We start from the raw sequence: 21697 nt of genomic DNA, 5'->3' as shown, positions 1-21697 counted from the left end.
ATCTCACTGCTGCACTAACCCCACTGCTGCACTGACCCCACTGCTGCACTGACCCCACTGCTGCACTGATCTCACTGCTGCACTAACCCCACTGCTGCACTAACCCCACTGCTGTACTGATCTCACTGCTGCACTGACCCCACTGCTGCACTGATCTCACTGCTGCACTGATCCCACTGCTGCACTGATCTCACTGCTGCACTGATCTCACTGCTGCACTGATCTCACTGCTGCACTAACCCCACTGCTGCACTGACCCCACTGCTGCACTGATCTCACTGCTGCACTAACCCCACTGCTGCACTGATCTCACTGCTGCACTGACCCCACTGCTGCACTGATCCCACTGCTGTACTGATCTCACTGCTGTACTGATCCTAGAGGATACCCTCATACTGTCCCCTTGAACAGGGTCATTACTGTAACTGTCTCAGCAGAGACAGCCTGCTGCTGTACCTGTAACCAGGATAACTAGTTGTCTTGATAGAGATACCTTCTTACTACCGCCTTGACCACGGCACTTGACTCAGTAGAAGTTTCCAGGCTTCTAGCTGAATATGGCATGACATTAAAACCTCTGACAGACTGTCAGGGTTCCCCCAAACCCAAATGGATGGGGGTTGGTCTGAGTCTCTGCTCCAAGGGCTCCAGGCCCCCGGAACCCAAGCCAGGACCCCACAGAGCTGCTCAGGTGAACATGAAATGGCGCCGGGCCAGCCTGAAGAATCACACACACACTCACACACACTCACACACACGTACCCGCTCCTCTCGGCTGGCCAGAATATCTCCCTGACCTCTGGCAGACTGACAACAGTTCGCGACAAGGTCTAACATCCAATGGCTCATAGAGCTGAGCTTAGAAATGGACCCCCCCCCATCTCTACTAACGAACAAAAACCTTCCCTGCCTCTTACTCACACGCACGAGGTAAATTCTGCTGTTTAACGGAAACACTAGTGCTTTGCAAAGAGGGGATTCCATTCAAGGACACAATGTTGCGGTGTGTAGACAGACAGATTCCAGTGCTCTGCAGCTGGCCTGACACTGTATACTGGTTTTTATTTAAGAGCCAGTAAAGAGTCCTGCAGCCAGTCAGTAGTTCAGTAAATCTCAAAAGAAAAACGTCAAATGAGCTGAGAACTTGCTGGTTCATTATTGCGTCAGTTGACAGGGCAGGGGATACAATGGCCTGCAGAAAGTTCTAGTAGAAAACTAAAGTGGCTGTTGGGGGTGGAGTTTTGATAATTCAGAAACAGTACCCCCCCCCCCCCCCACTAACCCGCCAAAAAGAGCCTGTCCACCATGCAGCTACCCTCAGAACCATCTGGAACAGCAGCTTCAGTCCGACCTGTAGAGGCAAGTCAGAGCAGAAGTTCATTTCCACCCTGCAGTTCCTGAGACCCTCCAACCTGGAAGAGGATCTACAAGCATTTCACCAGCTGGCAGGCCACCGTCTGTGTGGTTGCTTTCGCCCCCCCCCCCATATTCTCCTTCTCCACAATCAGGAGATCAAAGTGGAACAGCCGTTCTGGGCATTCGGGTCTGGACCGGGCCCAGAGCACTGCACATTCGGGTCTGGACCGGGCCCAGAGTACTGCACATTCGGGTCTGGACCGGGCCCAGAGCACTGCACAGGCCTCCAGATGAGGCAGATGACACTCCCCAACGCGGATTTGAATGAGGAGCCTGAAATCTGTGCCTTTATTTGGGTACGGGGGGGCAGTATAAAAGACAGATCTGTGTTTCTGTCACATCAGATCTGATTATCACTTTACTGCTCAGGGGACAGTTTCATCCAGATTATAATACCCTTTCATTCCGCTCATCACTGGAGTGATTATCGGTTATGATCCCCGCTGAGGGCCATGACAGGTCTCTCCATTCAGACCCTCGGCAGTTTCACATACAAACGTGTGTTCTTAACCGTGTCGCCACCTGCTGGTCAGGGCTTGATCTTCACCAGCCGAACATATGGCAACCGAACTGAAGCACGTCCTCCAAGCGGGGAACAGCCGCCTGTCCTCCATTCATCCTGTGCACCTCCTCTATCTCAGCTTTTGTACCTCCCAAATAACCCCGATCACATTCTCCTCCCTTGGGCTGCGTTTACCCATTCTGACTCCGGCGGTAAGGATTCCCTTTCAGGTGCTGTGGTATTGGTCAGTATTAGCTATTGTCTCGTGGGGACACAACCCTCTCCCGTCAAAGTGTTACTTGTTCCATGACATCACAGAAGTTATCCAATCAGCTGACAGGGACAGAAGATGGGACTGTCTGTGATTTCGTGTCAGTTCTGGCCCGGAGAGCGGGGCGTGTGTTGACACTCTCTCTCACACAGCTCCACAAAAGCTGCCATTGTACGATCGCGTCGAGGGCCAATCCAGCCGGAGTGTGTCCCCCATGCTGCCACTCCCCGTGGGCCCAGAGTATGACGAGGGTGGGGGTGTCGCTCTGCCTGGGGGGGGTCCATTGAGTTGCACGTTGCCATGCCGACTCTCCCCCACACTTTCCCATCTATACATTGCTCCTGAGAACTTATGTTTCAATGCACCAGTGATTTGCTGCCACATTTTATACAGCACAGAAGTGCAACAACTAGATAAAGGCAGAAGGACCAGCCACTGGTTTAACCAATGAATGCTTGAGCACATATTCAGACATTATATGATTGGCCGGTCAGTGTTCTTGGTGTGCGGCCAATCAGAACACCATAACCAGGGATCCTGTAGCAGTACAAATAATTTGCTATAATTTGGCCGTGTATTGTGTGCTTGATAAGTGTTACCCTTATTTACAAAATTCCCATGGTAAGGGCACCTGAACAGGGGCGGATTCGCCAAGCAAACACACGGAACAGTTAGTCCTATTTTTTAAATCCCCTGGAAATGTGATATGGCTTCCGTATCACGGATAACAGGTTTAGCCAGGTGGTGGGTAAGCCCAGATCATAGGAAGCAATCACAATGCGTGCTCTGTTTCCTGGGTTTGGGCGCATGCAGCGTGGCACTGTCCCACCCGTGGGGTCCTATGAGCCACCACGCCCGCGGGGGATAGCTGGGAGACCCACTCACACGGGGGTGTGTATGTGTGTGTGTGTGTGTGTGTGTGTGTGTGTATGTTATGTACCAAATTTCCCCACAATGTGCAATTTTGCTATTTATTTAGGGCTGGGTAGGGGTTAAGGTCGTCATGTTGGGATTAGAGTTTTGCTCCTAGAAATGAATAGAGTCCCCACAAAGATATGAACTTAAACGTGTGTCTGTCTGTGTGTGAAATTGCCCACATCCATGTGTGTCCACAAACCTGCTCACCCCATCCACATTGTGCTGCACGTGTGACCATCGCGGGATCAGGTAACGCTTGTGCGTGATTTGGTCTGATTATTATTGTGTTTTGTGCTTTCGGTCTTTAAACACTCATGTTTCTATGAGGAAGAACCAAGGTTGAATCTAGCAATTTTTAAGGTGGGGGGGGGGGGGGGGGGGGGCATAGGAGAGGCCATAATTCATACAGAGGCACCAAACCTTATCATTAGCCAATAATATGTTTTGAACCAGGATGGGGCTTCCTGAGAGCCAATCAGCTTGCGGCTGGGGCGGGTGCCTGTGAGGCCATGTCCTCCTATAGGCCCCTGTGGAGAGCGTACAGGGTACAGCAAGGGGACCGCAGGGCAGCTCAGGAAGGGGAATTTAGGAGGGCTAAAGGTTGGGTCACCTGATCACTACCCCTCCCCCTCACCCAGCCCCCTCCTCATAAAAAGAGTATTTTGTGGGAACCAAGGTTATGTAAGAAAATACAGAGGGCTACACAGACAACATGTAGTTAAGACAGCCTGACTGACACGCCCCCCCCAAAGCCCCCAGGGCAACGCTCAGCCAGAGCCTCCCCAGTGGGGGCGCCATGATGGCGCTCGCGTCCACGGTTCATTCTTCTGCAGACAAGCAGCAAGACCCCGCCCCCCCCCCTTCCGACGCCCCAGTCGCACGTAGCCTGGGAGTCACAGGCTGGGCCCGAAAATGCTGGTCCAGTTCCAGAAAGAGAAAGGATGCACTGTAAGCGGATGGCACCAAGGAAACCGTCACCGCGGGTGAGGAGGTCCCGCAGGCGGCTTTGTGAGGCTCCTCAGCGTCACATTTCCACCCAGAGTCACGCGAAGAGCCGCCCCTCCCAGTCTGCCACGCCCCCGCAGGGGCCCTGACCTGCACACGCACACACCTCACAGAAACTCTTCCAGGTAATGATACTTAAGCTTTTCACTGCAAACCTGCTTCCTAAGTACCTGAAGGCCTGCTTCTTCTCCACAGGCCTGGGCGTGCCCCCCCTCCCCCAACCCTGTGCGGACCAGTCTTCATTATGGGAAGGCCTTCATAGTCAACGACACCAGTCACCCTCCTGAAGATCACAGCGTGACCTGCTAGGATACTGGATGATCGAGCTGAACCAGAACCAGCTACTAAAGACATGATACAGCCCCACCCAGGCCGCTCCCCTCCCCCCGGCCCCGGCCCCGCCCAGGCTGCCCCCCCCCCAGGGTGACCCCCTGCTACCCCCAGATGCACAATCACCCTTGACTGGGTTGGTGCTCACATGCAAAACATATCTGAGGCCTTCAGGCTTGGCAGACAGAACCATGTGCCTTTATTTGGGTACGGGGGGGCAGTATAAAAGACAGATATGTGTTCACCTGACCTCCCACGCAACCCTGGGTGTCCATGCCTCTCCTTACACCTGACCCCCTCAGTGCATACAGTCCACCCCCCAGATGCTGTTTACCCTGACCAGTCAGCTTCTCCTTGCGTCATGTTTGTCTTGTTGAGCCCCCCCCCCCCCCCCCCCCGATTTACAGCGCAGTCGCTTCCTGGAGACCTGGCTGCGTTCGCACATGCAGACACTGCTTCATGAGCTTTGTTCTCCGCCCCCACCCCCAATGAGGGTCATTCTACAACATGATTGGTCTGATCCAATCGTCGACAAGACAGCACATGCATTGGGCCACGTCTCAGTGCCTGGGGCACCAGTTGTCTCAGCCAGCTCTCACCAGCCCCCCCTGTTAAAGGTGAGCCATCACTGGGGGGTGGGGGGGCATGGCCCACAGGACCTGAAATGACCTCCTAGCGGAGAAGGTTTATTAGCCACCATCAAGGTTTGGGACTCAGGAAGGATGCCCCCCCGCTCCCCATATCCGGGGATGGGGGGGGATCTGCAGGTCTTGTCATTCCCCAGCCGAACCCTAATGACAGCCTGTACCTGCACTGAGCAGGCAGACCCACCCACACTCACACACACACACACACACATACACACACACACACACACACACACACACACATACACACACACAGACACACACACATACACACACACACACAGACACACACACAGACACACACACATACACACACACACACAGACACACACAGACACACACACATACACACACACACACATACACACACACACACAGACACACACACATACACACACAGACACACACAGACACACACACATACACACATACACACACACACACATACACACACACACACACACACTTACACACATACACACAGACACACACACATACACACACACACACAGACACACACAGACACACACACATACACACATACACACACACACACATACACACACAGACACACACACATACACACATACACACACACACACAGACACACACACATACACACACACACACAGACACACACAGACACACACACATACACACATACACACACACACACATACACACACACACACACACAGACACATAGACACACACACATACACACATACACACACACACACACATATACACACACAGTGACAGCACATACACCTCCTGCCAATCCTGTTCCCCGGGCAGGTGAATCAAGGTGTGGGTGAACCAGCTATGTGAGATTCCAGCTGAACTGGGTCTACTGGCCCCCGCATTGTGGGGAGACGTCAACAGGTATGAGAGACATTTCAGTCAGCAAGTCAATCAAACCGCATTCATACAGCTGCTCCTTAAAGGTCGTTTTCTGGGGGAATCCAGCACTGGTTCAGATAAGGAGCTCAGGTCACATGACTAGGTCACATGGTCAGCTGAAAACATCAAACATTGCACTGCAAGGAGCTTTCACGGTGGGGGGGCGCTCTGAGAAAAGATGTGAGCAATGGAAAAACACCCCCCACAGGGCTCCGTCTGCCCTGTCCCTCCTGCCTGAGTTTCCGCTACTGATGCCCATCGGGGCAGGAACCTATCAAGACCCATCTGACCCAATGTTAGGCCACCCCCCCCAACAGGCTGTCTCCAGACCCCCACCCCCCCACAGGCTGTCTCCAGGGCCCAGTGCAGACAGAAGGCACAGGGTGACTTAGATGCGCGGGTGGGGTCGCCGTGCGTTTTCCACAAAACCCAGGGAGAGATGGGGAGGGGGGCAAAGGGGAGAGTGAGAGCGGCGCGGGTAACACAACAGGCCGTTGTGGGCCGGAGGAGAGCGGCAGCTACCAGTGATGATGGGGGGCTTTACTGTACGAACACAGCAAGACAAGAAGACACCCCCTCCCCTCAATATAATGCGGGACCGGACAGGACAACCTGCAGGAAAAACACGGCGAGGCAGCAGCACCATGTGGAGAGCTTGGGATGCTGTGCTGGTGATCGGTAGGTCACTGGTTCAAATCCCAGGGTCAGCAGAGTGATGTCACTGCAAGGGCCTTAACCCCCCCCCCCCCCCCCCCGCTTTCTCAAATAATGTATATCGTTTTGGATAAAAGTATCTGCTAAATCAATGAAATTCATTTAAATATAAAAAAAAAATATGGAAGAGGATGAGGTGTGCTGGGATTTGTGTCAATAGAACAGAGGGATTCTGGCAGAGGACGGCCACACTGAAACCTCCCTGGGACTCGCAGACAAGGACACACAAGCTCACACACGTGCAGAAACACCTTCACTGCACCTCCCTGCACTACATGGCATATTAAATAAAAACACATGGCCTTAAATACGCATGTTACTGTGCTCATCTCGAACGTGGGTGGGCGGAGCTTCCCTGGGGCAGTGGGAGGGGCCTGCATTGCCGTGAGATGAGGTGTGTTGGCCCTGTGCCCATGCAGACAGAGGGGTGACTCACTCTCTGTCATTCCGGGGGGGTCAGCTCCACGCATGCAGGTCTGAGCAGGAACTCTGATGGCCACGATAAGGAAGGCAGATCCAGCCCCCCCTGCGAGTCCCAGCTCCGAGTTGGACGCGATCCGGGCCCCGTTTCCACGGCAGCCACGCCTGCCTGGCTGCAGGCGCAGCTAGAGCTGGCTAAACATTTACCAGACCTCCTAAAGGTTTACATTCCTCCCCCGGCCCCCCCTAGTGGGAGCCGTTACCATGCCGACACCGTGTGACATCATCGCACAGAACACATCTGAGAGGAAGGGACAGGCCCCGCCCCCCAACTCCCCGATGCAGTATGGACCCCCACTATGTTTTTATCTGCCAGTGGCCTGCCGGCTTCGACAACGAGGACGAGCGCTAAAAGCATTCGGCAGTATGTTTGCACTTGGTTAAGTAGGACAGGGCTGCATAGGGGTGACTTATGCAGTCTGACAGTCCGACAAGGAGTCTTGGAAGATTCTAGAAAGATTCTAGAAAGCAGAAACCCCCGCAAAACAGAACGACTCCGAACGAGGAGGAACTCGGGCGGGCCAGCGGATGGTGGGGGGGTGGGAGACAGACGCAGGACACAGACGTGGGGGGGTGATCCTACCGCTGAAGGGCACGGTGATCCTGGGGGTGACGTCCAGCTCCAGGTCGGACTTGAAGGGCAGCCCCCAGAGCCGGGGGGCGTAGAAGAACATCCAGAGGAGGGCGAGATGCAGCCACATCTTCACACACACCTGCTCGCTCTCTTCACGGGCCTCAGCTGGAGGGGGTGGGGGGGTGCAGTGTTAGCGTGTCTCCTCCATGCCAACTCGGTCTGGAGTGGGGAGAGACAGCCGCAGGCAGGAGGCCGCAGTTAGACGCATTTCTCATTGCTCTCCGGAGTCGCAGACGCGCAGGATTGTCCGACACTCTCTATGGACAGCAAGGCATGCTGGGAAACAAGCCAAACCCATGATGCAACTAGTGCTCTGCAACCCACTATAGTAATTACAATTACAAATACAATTACAAACAGGCCGTTTGCGGATGATCGATTAACCCGGGTTACTTTATTTTTATAACAAAGTTAACAAGGTTACAATATTCAAACCATTAATTTCCTTCGATGTTCTTCTGTAGCAAGTTAATGCTCTGCGTTTGTGGGTCCAGGGAGGACCCCCCCCCCACACACACACACACACACACACACACACACACACACACACAAACGCAAGGTCACACAGGTGAATGCACAGCCACACTCCACAGCACAGGAAGGGGGCCAAGGGAAGAGTAGCAGAGTGTCACCGTCACTCCGGAGCGGAATTGATCCCCCGTCATGAACAGAGGGCCCCTTCGTTCATGAGAAATGTCCATCATCAACCTGTAGGGGGCACTCTAGCCTGGACTTAAAGGTGACGGATTAAGATGACCAGCTGAAGGTGCTCATGTGGAGTCCCTGTTTGTGTGGACGGCCTTGTGGGTGTGTAAGGATGCCCCTCGGTGCTAATGAGCCTGACATGAAGCCAACACACAGATGGTCGAGTAGCGACAACGACAACAAGCATGGAGAGATTCCTCACAGTCCGCCCCGCTGCATTCCCAGGCGAGAAACAACACGCTAATTACCAGGATTAACACAGCCCCGGGCCAGACAGACCCCCCCCAGCACCATGATACCCCCCAGTGGACCTACCTGCCTGGAAATAAAAAGGCAGCACCATGCATGCCCTGCTAAGACCCAGTGCATGCGCCAGTGCCACGTCCCTCCAGCTCCCGGGTGCTGATCAGGTTGCGTCCCGCTGACCTTCCTCGCCCGGTCTGCATAAGCCCAGAGAGGCAGTGGACCCGGTGCCTGAGAATCTTTCACTCTGTCTCTCCTTCTCTCTCTGTCTCTCCTTCCCTCTGTTCTACAAAATAACACGTGAACAGAGTGTCTCTCAACAGCCTTTATCTATCTATACGCGCCTCTTTCTAAGCTATAATGATTCTTTCCCCGTCTCTCTCTTTCTCACAGACAGTAAGCCTCTCTCTGTCTCCCCTTTCTTCCCTCTTTCTCTCACTCCAATGTAAACAGTAAGTCTCTCTCTCTCTCTCTCTCTCTCTCGCTCTCTGCCTCCCCTCTCTCTCCGCCCTCCCTCAGTTAGTTCCCGTCCCTGGGAGGAGATGTTCTCCGCTTGTCTTTAGCCTCGGCAGCCCCGCACCGGAGGACCACGCAGCCCGCAAACCTCCAGCACGTCTTCGCATTTAATCCCGTTGCCATGGCGACAGCTTGGGTATAACAGCAGGACTGTAGTACATGCTGGGCCCGCAGCTCACACACACACACACACACACACACACATACAGAACAGGCCTCAGTGCAGGGCTTCACAAGCCAAATTTTACCCATTAATTAATAAGTTCCCTCACGATACCATACAGTAACAGGGACAGTGCTCAGCATTCCAGGATATGTTCATGTAGCTATGTTCCCCCATGCACAGGGGTTTCCTGTGGGTACTCTCACACGCAGTACTCTCACACGCAGTACTCTCACACGCAGTACTCTCACACAGGATTCTCTCACACACGGTACTCTCACACGCAGTACTCTCACACAGGATTCTCTCACACAGGATTCTCTCACAAGCAGTACTCTCACACACAGTACTCTCACACACGGTACTCTCACACATGGTACTCTCACACGAGATTCTCTCTCACACAGTACTTTCACACATGGTACTCTCATACACAGTACTCTCACACGAGATTCTCTCTCACACAATACTCTCACCAGAGTTGGGTAATTCAGGTCCAGAGAGTAAAAGTCCAGACTGGGATTTTGTTTCAACCAACAAGTTGAATACTCTCTGACTGTGACTCTTTATTCTCAACTGGTTGGTTGAAACAAAAACATGCGAATCTCTCACAAGCAGTACTCTCACACACAGTATTCTCACGCACAGTACTCTCACAGACGGTACTCTCACATTCAGCCCGCATAATTGATGTCTCTACATTGCCGGCAGAGTGTGAGTTTATGTTCCCAGTGATGGAGTGGCATGCCATCTGGGGTGGACCCTGTGCTGCCTGAGATGGGGTCCAGTCCCCCTCACAACTCCTACACCAAGATAAGCCATTAGAATTTTAATGGAGGGATAAAGGCTTTATGATCTCGAAACTCAGCCGCAGAGTGGAGATTCCCTAGCTGGTAGGGTGGATTTTCCCATCTACCTGAGTGATCAGGAAATGAGAAACCATAGCCTGATGTGGATTGATATGGCCCCCACCTTGGGACTCTGGTTCTGTCAAGGAACCCGCCCCCACCTCTCTGACACACCAGTTCCGGGGGCGACGGGGGTGATATGTGTGTGGACGCCGGACACGAGGAGTCGGATGCAGAGAGAGCCACCGTTCTCCGCTGTGAAGCATGTGATCGCTAACAGGAAGTACTTCTCTGCATTCAGAAGCCCAGTACTGACACATGACACTCATTTTTAAAATATTTTTCCTCCTTTCTTACACTTCCTGGTTTCCTCAGAGATCACATTGACAGACAATATGAACTAAAAAAAGACTGGCAGTAGTAACTGATGATGTATGAGGAATCGCTGTGTGGATACACAGCTCAGGCCGCAAGCTGCAGGTGTGTGGACAGGCTGAGAGGGTCTCTCAGGTCAGGCAGTAGGATGGTGTGTTTCAGCCTCTGCCAGTGGGTCATGCGAGGAAGGAGATATGGGGTACAGCCCAGTTAGCTTCGTCGTTTCTGAACTGTTTCCCATCAGGTGCCTCCAGAACGTTCATAAGTTCACAGACAAATACATCGTGAGGAACGGCGTAGAGCAGAAAAGGGAAGATTTGAGCAGAACGGAAGATGCAAATTTGACCCGTTTATTATCCAAACAATGATGACGTCACGATGGGCTATGCTGGTGGGGGGGCAGGGCTGTTATGGCCCCCAAAGCGAGATACAGGGTCTGGAGCGGGCGGGGCACCAAGGACCCGCAGGCATCGGTCCCTGGCCTCCGTGAGGGGGGGGGCGACGTTCAGATTGGCCAAAAGCAAGAATAAAGTAACATTTTGACAGATGGGCAAGGCTGGGGTATATCCCCGGGGGGGGGGGGGGGGCCTGCATGAAGTGTCCTGTTACCTCAGTCAGGGCCTATTCTATTAGTTTCTATTACCGCAAATGCAGAATGATGGCTGTAAGTAGCTGGGTAAAGGGACACTTCATCTTTTCCTTCATCTAATATGTGTTCTTCAGTTGTATTACTAGTATATTTTGGCTCATGTCCTCTTTGCTAAGGGGTATCTTGAATGGTACATGAAGTTAATCTGACTGGTTTGGGAGTAAAATTTGACTCATGTGAGGGTTTGTGGAGCGGATTACTTATGGCAGGTGAGAACAGCCTGTGTGAAAGATTCTGATTAATCGTAAAACATAGAAAGTGTCCAGAGCATCTTGGTGTAGCCGATCAGGGGCTCAGGCGCTGGGAAGGAGTCACTCCTCGGGGTCAAAGTGCACGTTCGTGGCTGAACATGCCTCGCTGTCTTTCTCTGTCCGACGGCGAGCGAGTGATTTTGCAGCAGGAGTGTGAATTTATGGGGGAACGAGCGTCTCCCGGCCAAAGCGCGTGGAAAGCAGAGCCGGTCCAATTCATGGACTGAATAGCCCCCCCCAGCCCAAGATAAATGCTATTATATGGGTCTTAAATGGGCCATTGAAAACAAAAAGTAAAAAATAAACCATCCATCCATCCAAGGAACACAAAGGGGTGTTTCAATTCACTTTCAATCTCTGCTCTCCATTAAATTCACTTATTAAACTACAAATAGACAATGGGGCGGGCACAGGCATCACGAGGCCGGCTGTGCGCGAGAGACGGGCATTTTAATCACGGATAGGACGCGGCGCCGGGCCGGGCACACATGGGGTACGTCCAGGAGCGAAGTCTGCTTCCTCACTGCGCTGGTCCTTTGTAAAGGGAGCCGTTTAATTCGCTTTTCTGTTCACGTCGGACAGAAGCAGGCTGTGTGGACCGCGCTGAATTATGAGAGGCCAATGCACCACCTTGGTCTGCTGTAATGGGAATGAGGGAGCGTGAAGCCAGTGAAAAATCAGCAGTGCAGGAGCGACAGGAGCGGTCGCTCGTGGAGACGGCCTGTCCCAGCAGGTGCGGTGGACTACAGGTGGTCCTAAATATATAAAGCCCCTCACACCCAGATTCACCCCCTGGGGTCTGAAGGGCACCCTGGCATCCCAGATCGGGGGCAAGAGATCCGAACGGTGTAATCCTCAAACCCTCCAGAGAAGCAAAGTCAGTCTGTCGCCAGACAGGGCGAAGAGGGGGCGCCGTCTGTGCGCCAGGCTGCCATCTGTGACTCTGACGACTGTTAGAGATCACTGGCGTGACATAGGGGCTCTCCCGTAAGAACTCAGGAGGCCGGACCGGCCGGGGACACACCGGGATCGGCACCGCGGCGCGTCTGCGCCGGCTGTGAGCTCTAACGACCCCGCTGTGCTTCACGGCCCTTCATCTGTTCGCCCGCATGGTGCGGGGTGACCGGGGGACACGTGGCGGACACCATACCGCTCGGGAAACACGCAAAATCCGGGCACTGATCAAGTCGATGCGTATCTCTGCTACACCTGAAAAGTTCAGGGCTTCTTTGCACACGTTTATTAACGATAATGTCCAATTTGAAATATTCCCGGGTTGTATTGAACAATCAACAATGTTCCGCCTCTGCGGTAGGTTTCGTGCCCAGAACGGCGCATTTTAAATCCATCTGTTCGTTTCCTAAGCAGCTGCCTTAATGAGAGATTTTATGGGAAGCTTCCCGTGAGCCGCGCCAGTCCCCTTACACACTTCGCCAGTCCCATTTTACGGGTTTATCTTACCGGCGCGTCGTTTTATTGTTGCAGTAACACAAAAACATGTACGGAAAAACAAGGGCCAGACGTTTTGACTCCCTTTCAGTACCATTTCTTTGAAGCTAGGGGACGAAATTGGGGAGTAATGGTGTAAATCTGCCCTTCCTCGTCCACAAAACTGAGTATTATTATTCACCGTTTTTTTACCGGCATGCTGCCCGGTGTGTTATTAAGCCAAAACAGTTCAAACAGCCTATCAAATAAACTTGTGTCCAGCGGCTTACTGACAAATACACTTCATATGATACAGAGGCGAAGGTCTTTTAAATAAGCCATTGCCACAACGGGGACATTAGTGGCGCTGGAAAGCCTTGCAGCATTGCGGACGGTCTCAGTGTGACGCTACAGAAACAGACTAATTCACAGCCATAGAAAGGATATCGATCAAGCCAGTAAATCACAAGCGCATTTATGTCGCAGTGCATGCGAATCATTCGATCTGCACATGTTAATGGCTTTAAAATTAAAGCATCGATTCAGCACAATGACACCTACGTGCCGGCAGGTAGGATTTTAACACAACTATTACACCCAAAGACCCAAATAAAGCCTATCTTTCATTTCAGCTACGGAAGAAAAGACTGACAAGCACATATTTGTGCTTTAAGGACACATACAGCTAAAAATGCCGGACAAAGACACGTATTGATGAATACACTAATAATGAAATACCCTAACGGAATGTTAACAGAGTCGTCTTTATATTTCGATCAGTGCGACTGTCTCCAATTGCACGCAATAAAAACAGTCCACAGCAACGACACACAAAAAAAAAAGATTACCAAAAGCACAACGCACAGTGACTTACCTGATTGTGGTGAAGACTTATAAAAAGCGAAGGAGTTTATGTAGTATGCATCTGTTTTGCGGATCCCCAGCGCGCTCGTCGCTGTTTAGCCGCGCGGCTGGCCGGACTGGGCTTCGCTCTCCGAGTCTCTGTCTTTGACTTTGGTCCCAAGTGCCGACACGCCTCTTCGTCACTGCACTGTCAACAGGACATTTTTCAACCCAACAGGATTAGATTGGTGTAATATGCGCAACCGCTTTCGTAATGGAGCTAATTAATTACCATCAGTTGTCTCATGCATTATGATTTGTTTAAAGAATTTAATATGGAAGTTAATGTTACTTTGACAGATAGTGCACAGTTTGTACATCACAAGTGCTTTTGAGTCGTGGTAGCGATTACAGAAGTAGTCTACAAACTACAGTAAATGACACGACGTGTTAGCTCTCTCCCGGTCTTAAACGTCATTCTAGTAAATATTTAAGCAGAAGGTTGCAACACTCAGACTCCCACCACGTCTTTGATCCTTTGGTTTTTCAAGTCCAAATTCCGTAGGCCTATATATTTTTTTTATCGTAATTATCATGTGAGACCTGCACATTGTGCTTCCTGAATACTACCCGGGAACTGACGTGCTTTGAATAAATATACCTGATAATGAAGGCATTTATCTATCAGGAAAATTGGGTGTAATCATGAAAAAACCCGGAATAAAGTTATTGGTACATTACACACATCGAAATGAGAATTTAGCTAGAGAAAACAGAGGCATTGGAAAGTTGGGCACGTGTCTTGTTTTATTTCATCAATATACTTGCTAAGGCGGGTTAGCCAGCTTTGTATCAACGTTTAGACGTGTGTGAGTCAGATCAGACTAATCATTTCAAACCAGCGAATTCCAAGTTTTTCCCATCTGAATTCAAAGAGTGAGACGTATTTGTTAAAATTAGTCTCAGTCCTAATTTCTAAAGAACTGTGACATTCGGCAGCATATTTTGACGAATGTCAAGGTCATTATAAAACCATTAAATCTTAATGCGAGAGTAAATGAGCACGTTTCGGTGAAACTGACTAACCCATAAACACACAATACACACCATAAAGACAACTTAATGCGACTTTAGACAGCTTCTACTTAGTAAAATCGTGTGAGGTTATCTATTGCCATCTAGCGTCACATTGTAGTACCGCAAACACAGTTGATCACACTCATACGGTTATCTGTGACACGGCAGTTTGGCATAATTTAAAAAACATATATAGCTGGTTTTCGTAGTGCTTATATGTTCTTGCCATGTTACATAGATTTTCTCCTGCAACACCGGTAGCGTAATAGGCTAACCGGTATTTCTAAATAGTTCACTGTTCCCCTTGACCTGAGTAACATGTGGTTGCGAGGAGTATTTTCAAATATATTTTCAGTTCAGTTCACTGAGAAAAATCTTTAAAACGTAAAACATGAAGATGCCGTCGTTGTATACTTTTCCCTCTAAGTTTCCCAAAAGCTGACGGTCGCTTCTTCTCTGCCTCCTCATGTTATGCAGTAGAAGTGTATATATCGCCGCCACTTGGCAGGGTGTAAGGGGGCAGGAAAGCAATGACGCAGGGGCCAAATGTGACCCAGAATATTTGCTTTTGCACAACTGCTCCCCCTGGTGGTCTTCAGGAACGCCGTCCCTGTGGAAGGCACATCTCCAAGGTGCGAACATCAACAGAATGGCCACCGAATCGGTTCGGGGAGAAACGGCACTTTCACTACAGCTTACACAGAAAAAGCTGTTTCATTTCACCTTTTTTATAACAGCGAATGCTGATTCAGCAGTTCGGGTTCAGAGCCCTTTGTTTTTACTGTGTACTATTCATGATGATGCTCTGTAAAAGGTGAATGTTTTTGGATTTATGAGAGAGTTTTAGACTGGATTCAAATCGCTAAAGGCCATTGGTAATTATAATATTTATATAATATAACGATAAAAATGATATGTAATATATAAAGTTAGTTATATACAGTTACAGAAATAGTGATTATTATGACGAACATTGAATTTATGCGGCAGGTAAATGACTTTATGGGCTGATCTGTCCAACTCGAGCTGTAACTGTGTATTTTAATTTGAAGTGAACCCAAAGAGTGACCAAGCGTGATATTTGGGGAGGTTTAAACAGGGGGTGCAGGGATTTATGGGTCGTCACACTATTCCAGCCTCACTGTGCGGAGCGGAGGGGGTTTAGTGGGTCTGAGTGTAAATATAAGGGTGGGGGGGGGGGCATCTGTTTATACATTTTGCTGGATCCTTTACCACAAATAACTGATTTCACGAGGCCCTCTTACCTGCCAAATGCGTTCATGTCACTCCCTACCTCTGTGTCTGTACCTTTATGTCCAGCTCAGGAACCCAAGAGTCCTGTCCAATAGCTGATTCTTTTCTTTGGAACCAGTAGCTTTGCCTCTATGAATAGAAAGCGAACTTCTCCTTGTTTCCCATCTGGCACACAGAGTGCTCACTGCTGGGGATTATGGGTAGCTGTTGTTTTTATTCTAGAATCTCTATCAACAATGGATCTGTGTTCTACTGCGGTCCAGAATTCAGAGGCACACAAAGGCGCCGATGGCGACAAGGCAGCCGGGAACAGAAGTGTGTGTATTTTCCCCGAGACCTGCCAGACATACGGACGCGAAGACAGTCATGCAGTTTTACAATGGCGCTCTGTCTTACGTCACGAAAGGAGAATTTCTTAGGGGGACGATTCAGTTCAGAGATGGGGCGGCCTTGGATTTTACTCCACAAGTGAAACCCAGGTTTCCGAAGGCGTATTCGACGTGTTCGCCACAGAGCCGCACTCAGAGGAGATCAGCACAGAAAATGGAAACATCTAGAACAATCAAGCTTTGATTCACTGCTTCATCCTTACAAATTCATGCCAGGCGGATCTCATGAACAGGCGATGACCGGTTCCCGACCTGTAGCCTTCCCCCCCCCCACCCTGAACCTCCTACACGGTGCACATCAGCAGTGATGACTGCCCATCCACGCAGGGTATTGCGGCTGTTTTCCCAATTTGTAGTGTAGCTTACAGAAAGGCTTCCATTCTCTTTTGTTGGGTTCTCATTCCAGGGGCAGCATGAAAACCAAAATGAAACTGAAACCACTGTGTTAATCCAACACTGTACCACTAGGGGGCGACAGTCAACAGCCCAGATGGTGGTACATCACTGACATGGTGCCAAAAGTCCACCACACATTTTTAAAAGCGTTTATATGAAGACATGACACCGTTACCTAATGGGGGACAGTGAAGGCACCGTGTAGTTACTTTTACTTACCTTTCCTAAAAAAATGCCACAACTTGTAGCCATTGAAACGTTTCGCTGCTTTTTCACCCAGAACGACATATAAACACAGATAACTCGAGCAGGGCCACAGGAACCTCAGGGTGGGGAGGACCTGTACCCCCAATATTTAATTTGCCTTCATCGCCCCCCCCACCAGAAACAGATAAACAGACTGTATCATTTAAATAATTAGAATTTGGTGATCAGTGGTCATAGTTGACACACCACAGCACACAGTGCACAACAACAAAGTGTCCTCTGCATTTAACCCACATGTGACATTGTGACATAGCAGGGGGCAGCTAATTCAGCACCCGGGGAGCAGTGCTTGGGGGCGGTACCTTGTTCAGGGTACCTCAGTGGTGCCTTGCTGGTCGGGGATTCGACCAGCAATCTTTCAATTACAAGTGTGCTTCCCTAACCATTAAGACACCACTGCCCACAAAAAAGTGGGATTCGAACTCAGGCCTCCATTCAGAGACTATAACACTCACTTCGCAAATGAAAGTGATTATCCTTGACTCTGGAGCCTCAGACCACTCAGCCATCCTGACACAAATTAAGCTGTGTCCCCCCATTGTGAAAGTGTCTCCTACACCTTTGAACACGGGACTTAGACACTGTGTGGTCCAGTTCGTACAAAACTACACTGACAGCTTGGATTCAGTCTTCATCCTATCTGAACATGTGTGTCCATCTGCACTCACCGGGTATGGGGAGTTCAGGTCTAGAAAGAAAAATCCAGGCCAAAATTTTGTTTAAACCAACCGCAACCGGTTGGTTGAAACATTGGTCTGGATTTTTACTTTCTAGGCCTGAACTATCCACCTCTTGTCATGCCCCGGTTGTCCTGACCCTCCCGTGTGCCACACCCCCCTCTCTACCTCGTGTGGACTCCCCATTTCCCCAGCTGTTCCTAGTCATGTTAATTTCTGTGGTGTATTTAAGTCCGTGTCTGTGTGCCTTTCGTTAGTCCAGTCATTGACGTTGTGCCGTTGTGAAGTCAGTTCTGTGTGGTTCTCCGTGTTCCCCGAGTTGCCTTTCCTGAATAAATCCCGCGTTTTCCCATATCTTCGGACTCCTGCGCCTGCCTCCCCGCTCCATGCCAGCGTGTCGTGACTCCTCTGGTACTCACAAGGGTTTCCTCTGGGATTCCCCCCCCCTCCAAAAATAACCCTCTCCCACTACCGTAGTACATTGGTGAATTCCAAAATTGCCATAACTGTTTGTGTGTGTGGGGCAGCGTCCTGTCACTAATCCCAATGTCCGTGGACACAAACAAGGGCCCTAAACTGGCTGCAGGCTGATTTAATGAAAAGACTCGATCTGCCATTTAACAAGAAGGATGAAGAAAGCTGCAACTTTTTAAAGGGGGGGTGGCTGTGTCACCCACAGTAGTGTAGAAATTTCCTGTTGGCCTCACCCACGCCGCTGTATAGGGTGATTATCTTCAAAGGGCTGGTTTCACTCGTAATGCTGTGAGCCATTTTGAATCACTGACCCTCTTGTGTGTTTCCAGGAATTTGGTCATCAGCACCACCTGGGTCCCCCTACCGAGAAGGACACCGAGAGCCCCCCCCCCCGGCAGGGCTATACTGGGAATACCCAAATCCGCCATTAGACCAGTATTGAGTACAGGCTATCCCTCAGCCTCGCGATTCCCCTCATCATGTGACATCAGGGCCATGTTCTAATATCTTGTGTCCTTATTTATCCCTTTTTTAACAATATTTACACACAGTATTTCATTTTTGGAGTTTAACAATTTATAGAATAATAAAGGTCTCAAGATATTATATAAGTGAAACAATGAAGAGAAAATCATGGGGTAATCATTTTCATTTGTTCATTCTAGAAATTTCTCTGAAAAAATATTTACCCGGACCACCCACTCCTTCTGGCATTACTCATAGTTTAACAATCGGGGGGGCGGAGGGGGGTCAGTGTTTCAAGTATGGCATTTTCCCCCTTAACATGTATCCAAGACATTCGTATAACATCATATAGCACAACTTCTGCTATGCAGGAATGCATGTCCATAGTAAAGAGTGTGTGTATGCCTGCTGAACGCGGACGGCCCTGCCTGCTGAACGCGGACGGCCCTGCCTGCTGAACGCGGACGGCCCTGCCTGTTAACGCCTTTCTGGAAATTTAAATAATTTCTGCTTACAAGCAGTTTGCCTGTGGTACGGGCTGTACAAAGTGTTCTGCGGTGGAAAAATTGTAAACATTCAAAATGAAATTAAACTTTGCTAATGATGACAATGGATATATTTGTTCGTTCAGGTTTCAAGGCTTCAGTTTCGGTCTTGGTGGCAGTTTACTGTAAAATTAGGCTTCAGAACTCATGACAGGTGGAATCTTTGGGTGCAAAACAATCAAACTGACCAACGGAAAAAGAATTCAGCCAGTTAGCTACTGAGACCGGGTTTCACAACATAATTTCTCTCTCGCATAGACTCAACTTTCTAGCCACAAAAAAACTCAGTCAGACAGAACCACTCACATACCAGTAAGTGTTGAGTTGAAACATACAAAACAGATAATGCACACTGGGGACCAGCCGATTGGACAGAAATCTGTACATAGCTGGTCAAGAGGACAATTTTGTAGAAAAATCTGTTTTTTCACTAAAACCACTAAAAATACTAATTTTCATTCCAAATATATTATTTTTAAAACGTCCAATTGCACCTCTGCCACCTTTCTCTTAAGAAAATGCTGGAAATAAAACTTTGACCCACATTTTCACATTAACTCACTTATCAGAAGTGACTTACAGTAGAGGAAAAAGGTTCTGGGGGTTTGAACCAACAACCTTCGCCTTGCTAGCACAACACTACAGGAGGGTTTCTGTGAATATTTCTACCGGTTCCTTCAGCCTTCTCTCTCCATTTGTGACGTTAAAACGGCATGGTGACAACGATCGGGCTGGGACCCAAGTCCCCTTACACCAGGCTGAAATGTAGCCCCTTTCCACACACAGGGCACCTGAAGAGGCAGAAAGCAATGGCTCGCTCTTTACCGGGGTGGTGTGTGGCTCAGCAAGCTAAGGCACTGTGTCTGTCACCAGAAGGTCACCGGTTTAGAGCCCATGACTGGCTGTTGGGCCGAGCAGCAAGTATAACATTATGTGCTACATAGGTAAAGTGTGAATTTAAGTAAAAGTGTCCTATGATGGTCATAACATCAACAGAGCTTTGGGACTCTGGCAGTAAGACGGCTTCCCATGGATAAACTGCACGTGATTCATCTTGAAATCAAAGGCTACAGCATTTCAGTTTCTTGTCTAATGTTTTAAGGTTGCATGACATACTGAGTGAAACTCACCCACAGCTAATAGGGGTTAAATGACTTGTCCCTTAAAAAGTCATATCCTTGAATAAAGTTACATTTTTTTCTATTAGGAAACGTCATCCATTAATACTTAGGAAGTGCGTCGTGACTAACGTGCTTCCTGAGAATTATGGGTAATCTAATTCAGGTGAGATAGAATTCAGCTTGTGATGGAGGGTCATCAAAGAGCGCTGTCCTGCCCCTGTCTGCTAGGAAGGTCTTTGCCGAAATGAAGGGCACATTCAGGGAAATAGGATTCAGGCCTTGTTTCCCGTCTACACGGTCACCCAATGTGTGATGCAAGATTGGCGCCAGATTGCGTGAAATGTGATAAAACCACACGGTGGCTCTCTGTCACATTTCAGCAGAAGCCCGTTAACAAGTTAACTCCTCAGGCAGACATGGTGAATCACACATGGGCAGGCAGTTTGAGTTGTAACTGGAGAGGGTTAACTAGGTCAGCTGGGGGCTTTTCAGCCACCATTTTCTTCAGCCTGGCTAAGCCCACGGACGGGGATCTGTTATGATTTTCCATTATTTTCCTGCATTATATGGGGCTTTATGTGAAAGTAGATGCTCTGCAAAGTCGTAAGGCCCAGCGTACACAACAAAGGGAGTAACTCTCACCACAGAAACCACGCTTCTCTAATGTGCCTGAAACACCTTGTTGGAATTCCAGCTCTTACTTCTGTGACACGGCGAGGTCACCTCGTACCACAATCCTTATTGGCCGCCTACCTGCAAGTATCTGTCTGCAGACTGCAAGACGGGGGCAGAACGTGTAGAGCAAGCTGACCAATCAGGAAAGCTGGCCAGTCAGAGTACACTGGGCTCATAGGGGCTGGCCTTAAAGCTCTAACAGACCATTTCAGACAGAGTTATAGATAGAGTGAATAGAGATATACAGTATGAGAAAAATAATGTGTTTTTGGAACATCAAAGCATGTAAATCTTTTCTAGTAGATCCAAAAAATAAAATTATGAACCGTGAAAATGAGCATCATTAACGTGCCTTTGACCACATGGCGTGTGAAACCTGCCAGGGACCCAGCTAACTATCCAAGTTTAGCGTGTGATGCTTTGAAATGTAAGATGAGGGTTGAATTTTCCCATTTCCTTCCAATTCATTTTCACGACTCAGATCTGAGATGTAGATTTTGAATTATTTTAAATAAA

The 21697-nt window shown here is 49.5% G+C and overlaps 1 protein-coding gene across 4 annotated transcripts in view; it reads right to left on the bottom strand.

Annotated features, from left to right (window-relative positions):
- Positions 1 to 14304, bottom strand: part of sema4gb (sema domain, immunoglobulin domain (Ig), transmembrane domain (TM) and short cytoplasmic domain, (semaphorin) 4Gb) — a 31024-nt gene extending 16720 nt beyond the window's left edge. For 2 of the 4 annotated variants that reach the window (XM_072703270.1, XM_072703269.1), the window contains exons 1-2: positions 13873 to 14303; positions 7770 to 7979 (exon numbers count right to left, since the gene is read on the bottom strand). In XM_072703270.1, the coding sequence (XP_072559371.1) occupies positions 7770 to 7887 (118 nt within the window). In that variant the 5' untranslated portion in view covers positions 7888 to 7979; positions 13873 to 14303. Of the gene's footprint in view, positions 1 to 7769; positions 7980 to 8840; positions 9055 to 13872 lie in introns of all 4 variants that reach the window. The other 2 variants (XM_072703271.1, XM_072703272.1) reach the window with 2 other exon arrangements.
- Between the last annotated feature and the right edge of the window lie 7393 nt (positions 14305 to 21697).

Source organism: Paramormyrops kingsleyae, chromosome 20, assembly GCF_048594095.1.
Source record: "Paramormyrops kingsleyae isolate MSU_618 chromosome 20, PKINGS_0.4, whole genome shotgun sequence".
Classification (NCBI taxonomy): Eukaryota; Metazoa; Chordata; class Actinopteri; order Osteoglossiformes; family Mormyridae; genus Paramormyrops; species Paramormyrops kingsleyae.
Note: the sequence above shows the minus strand (reverse complement) of the source record. Positions and strands in the feature narration are given on the sequence as shown.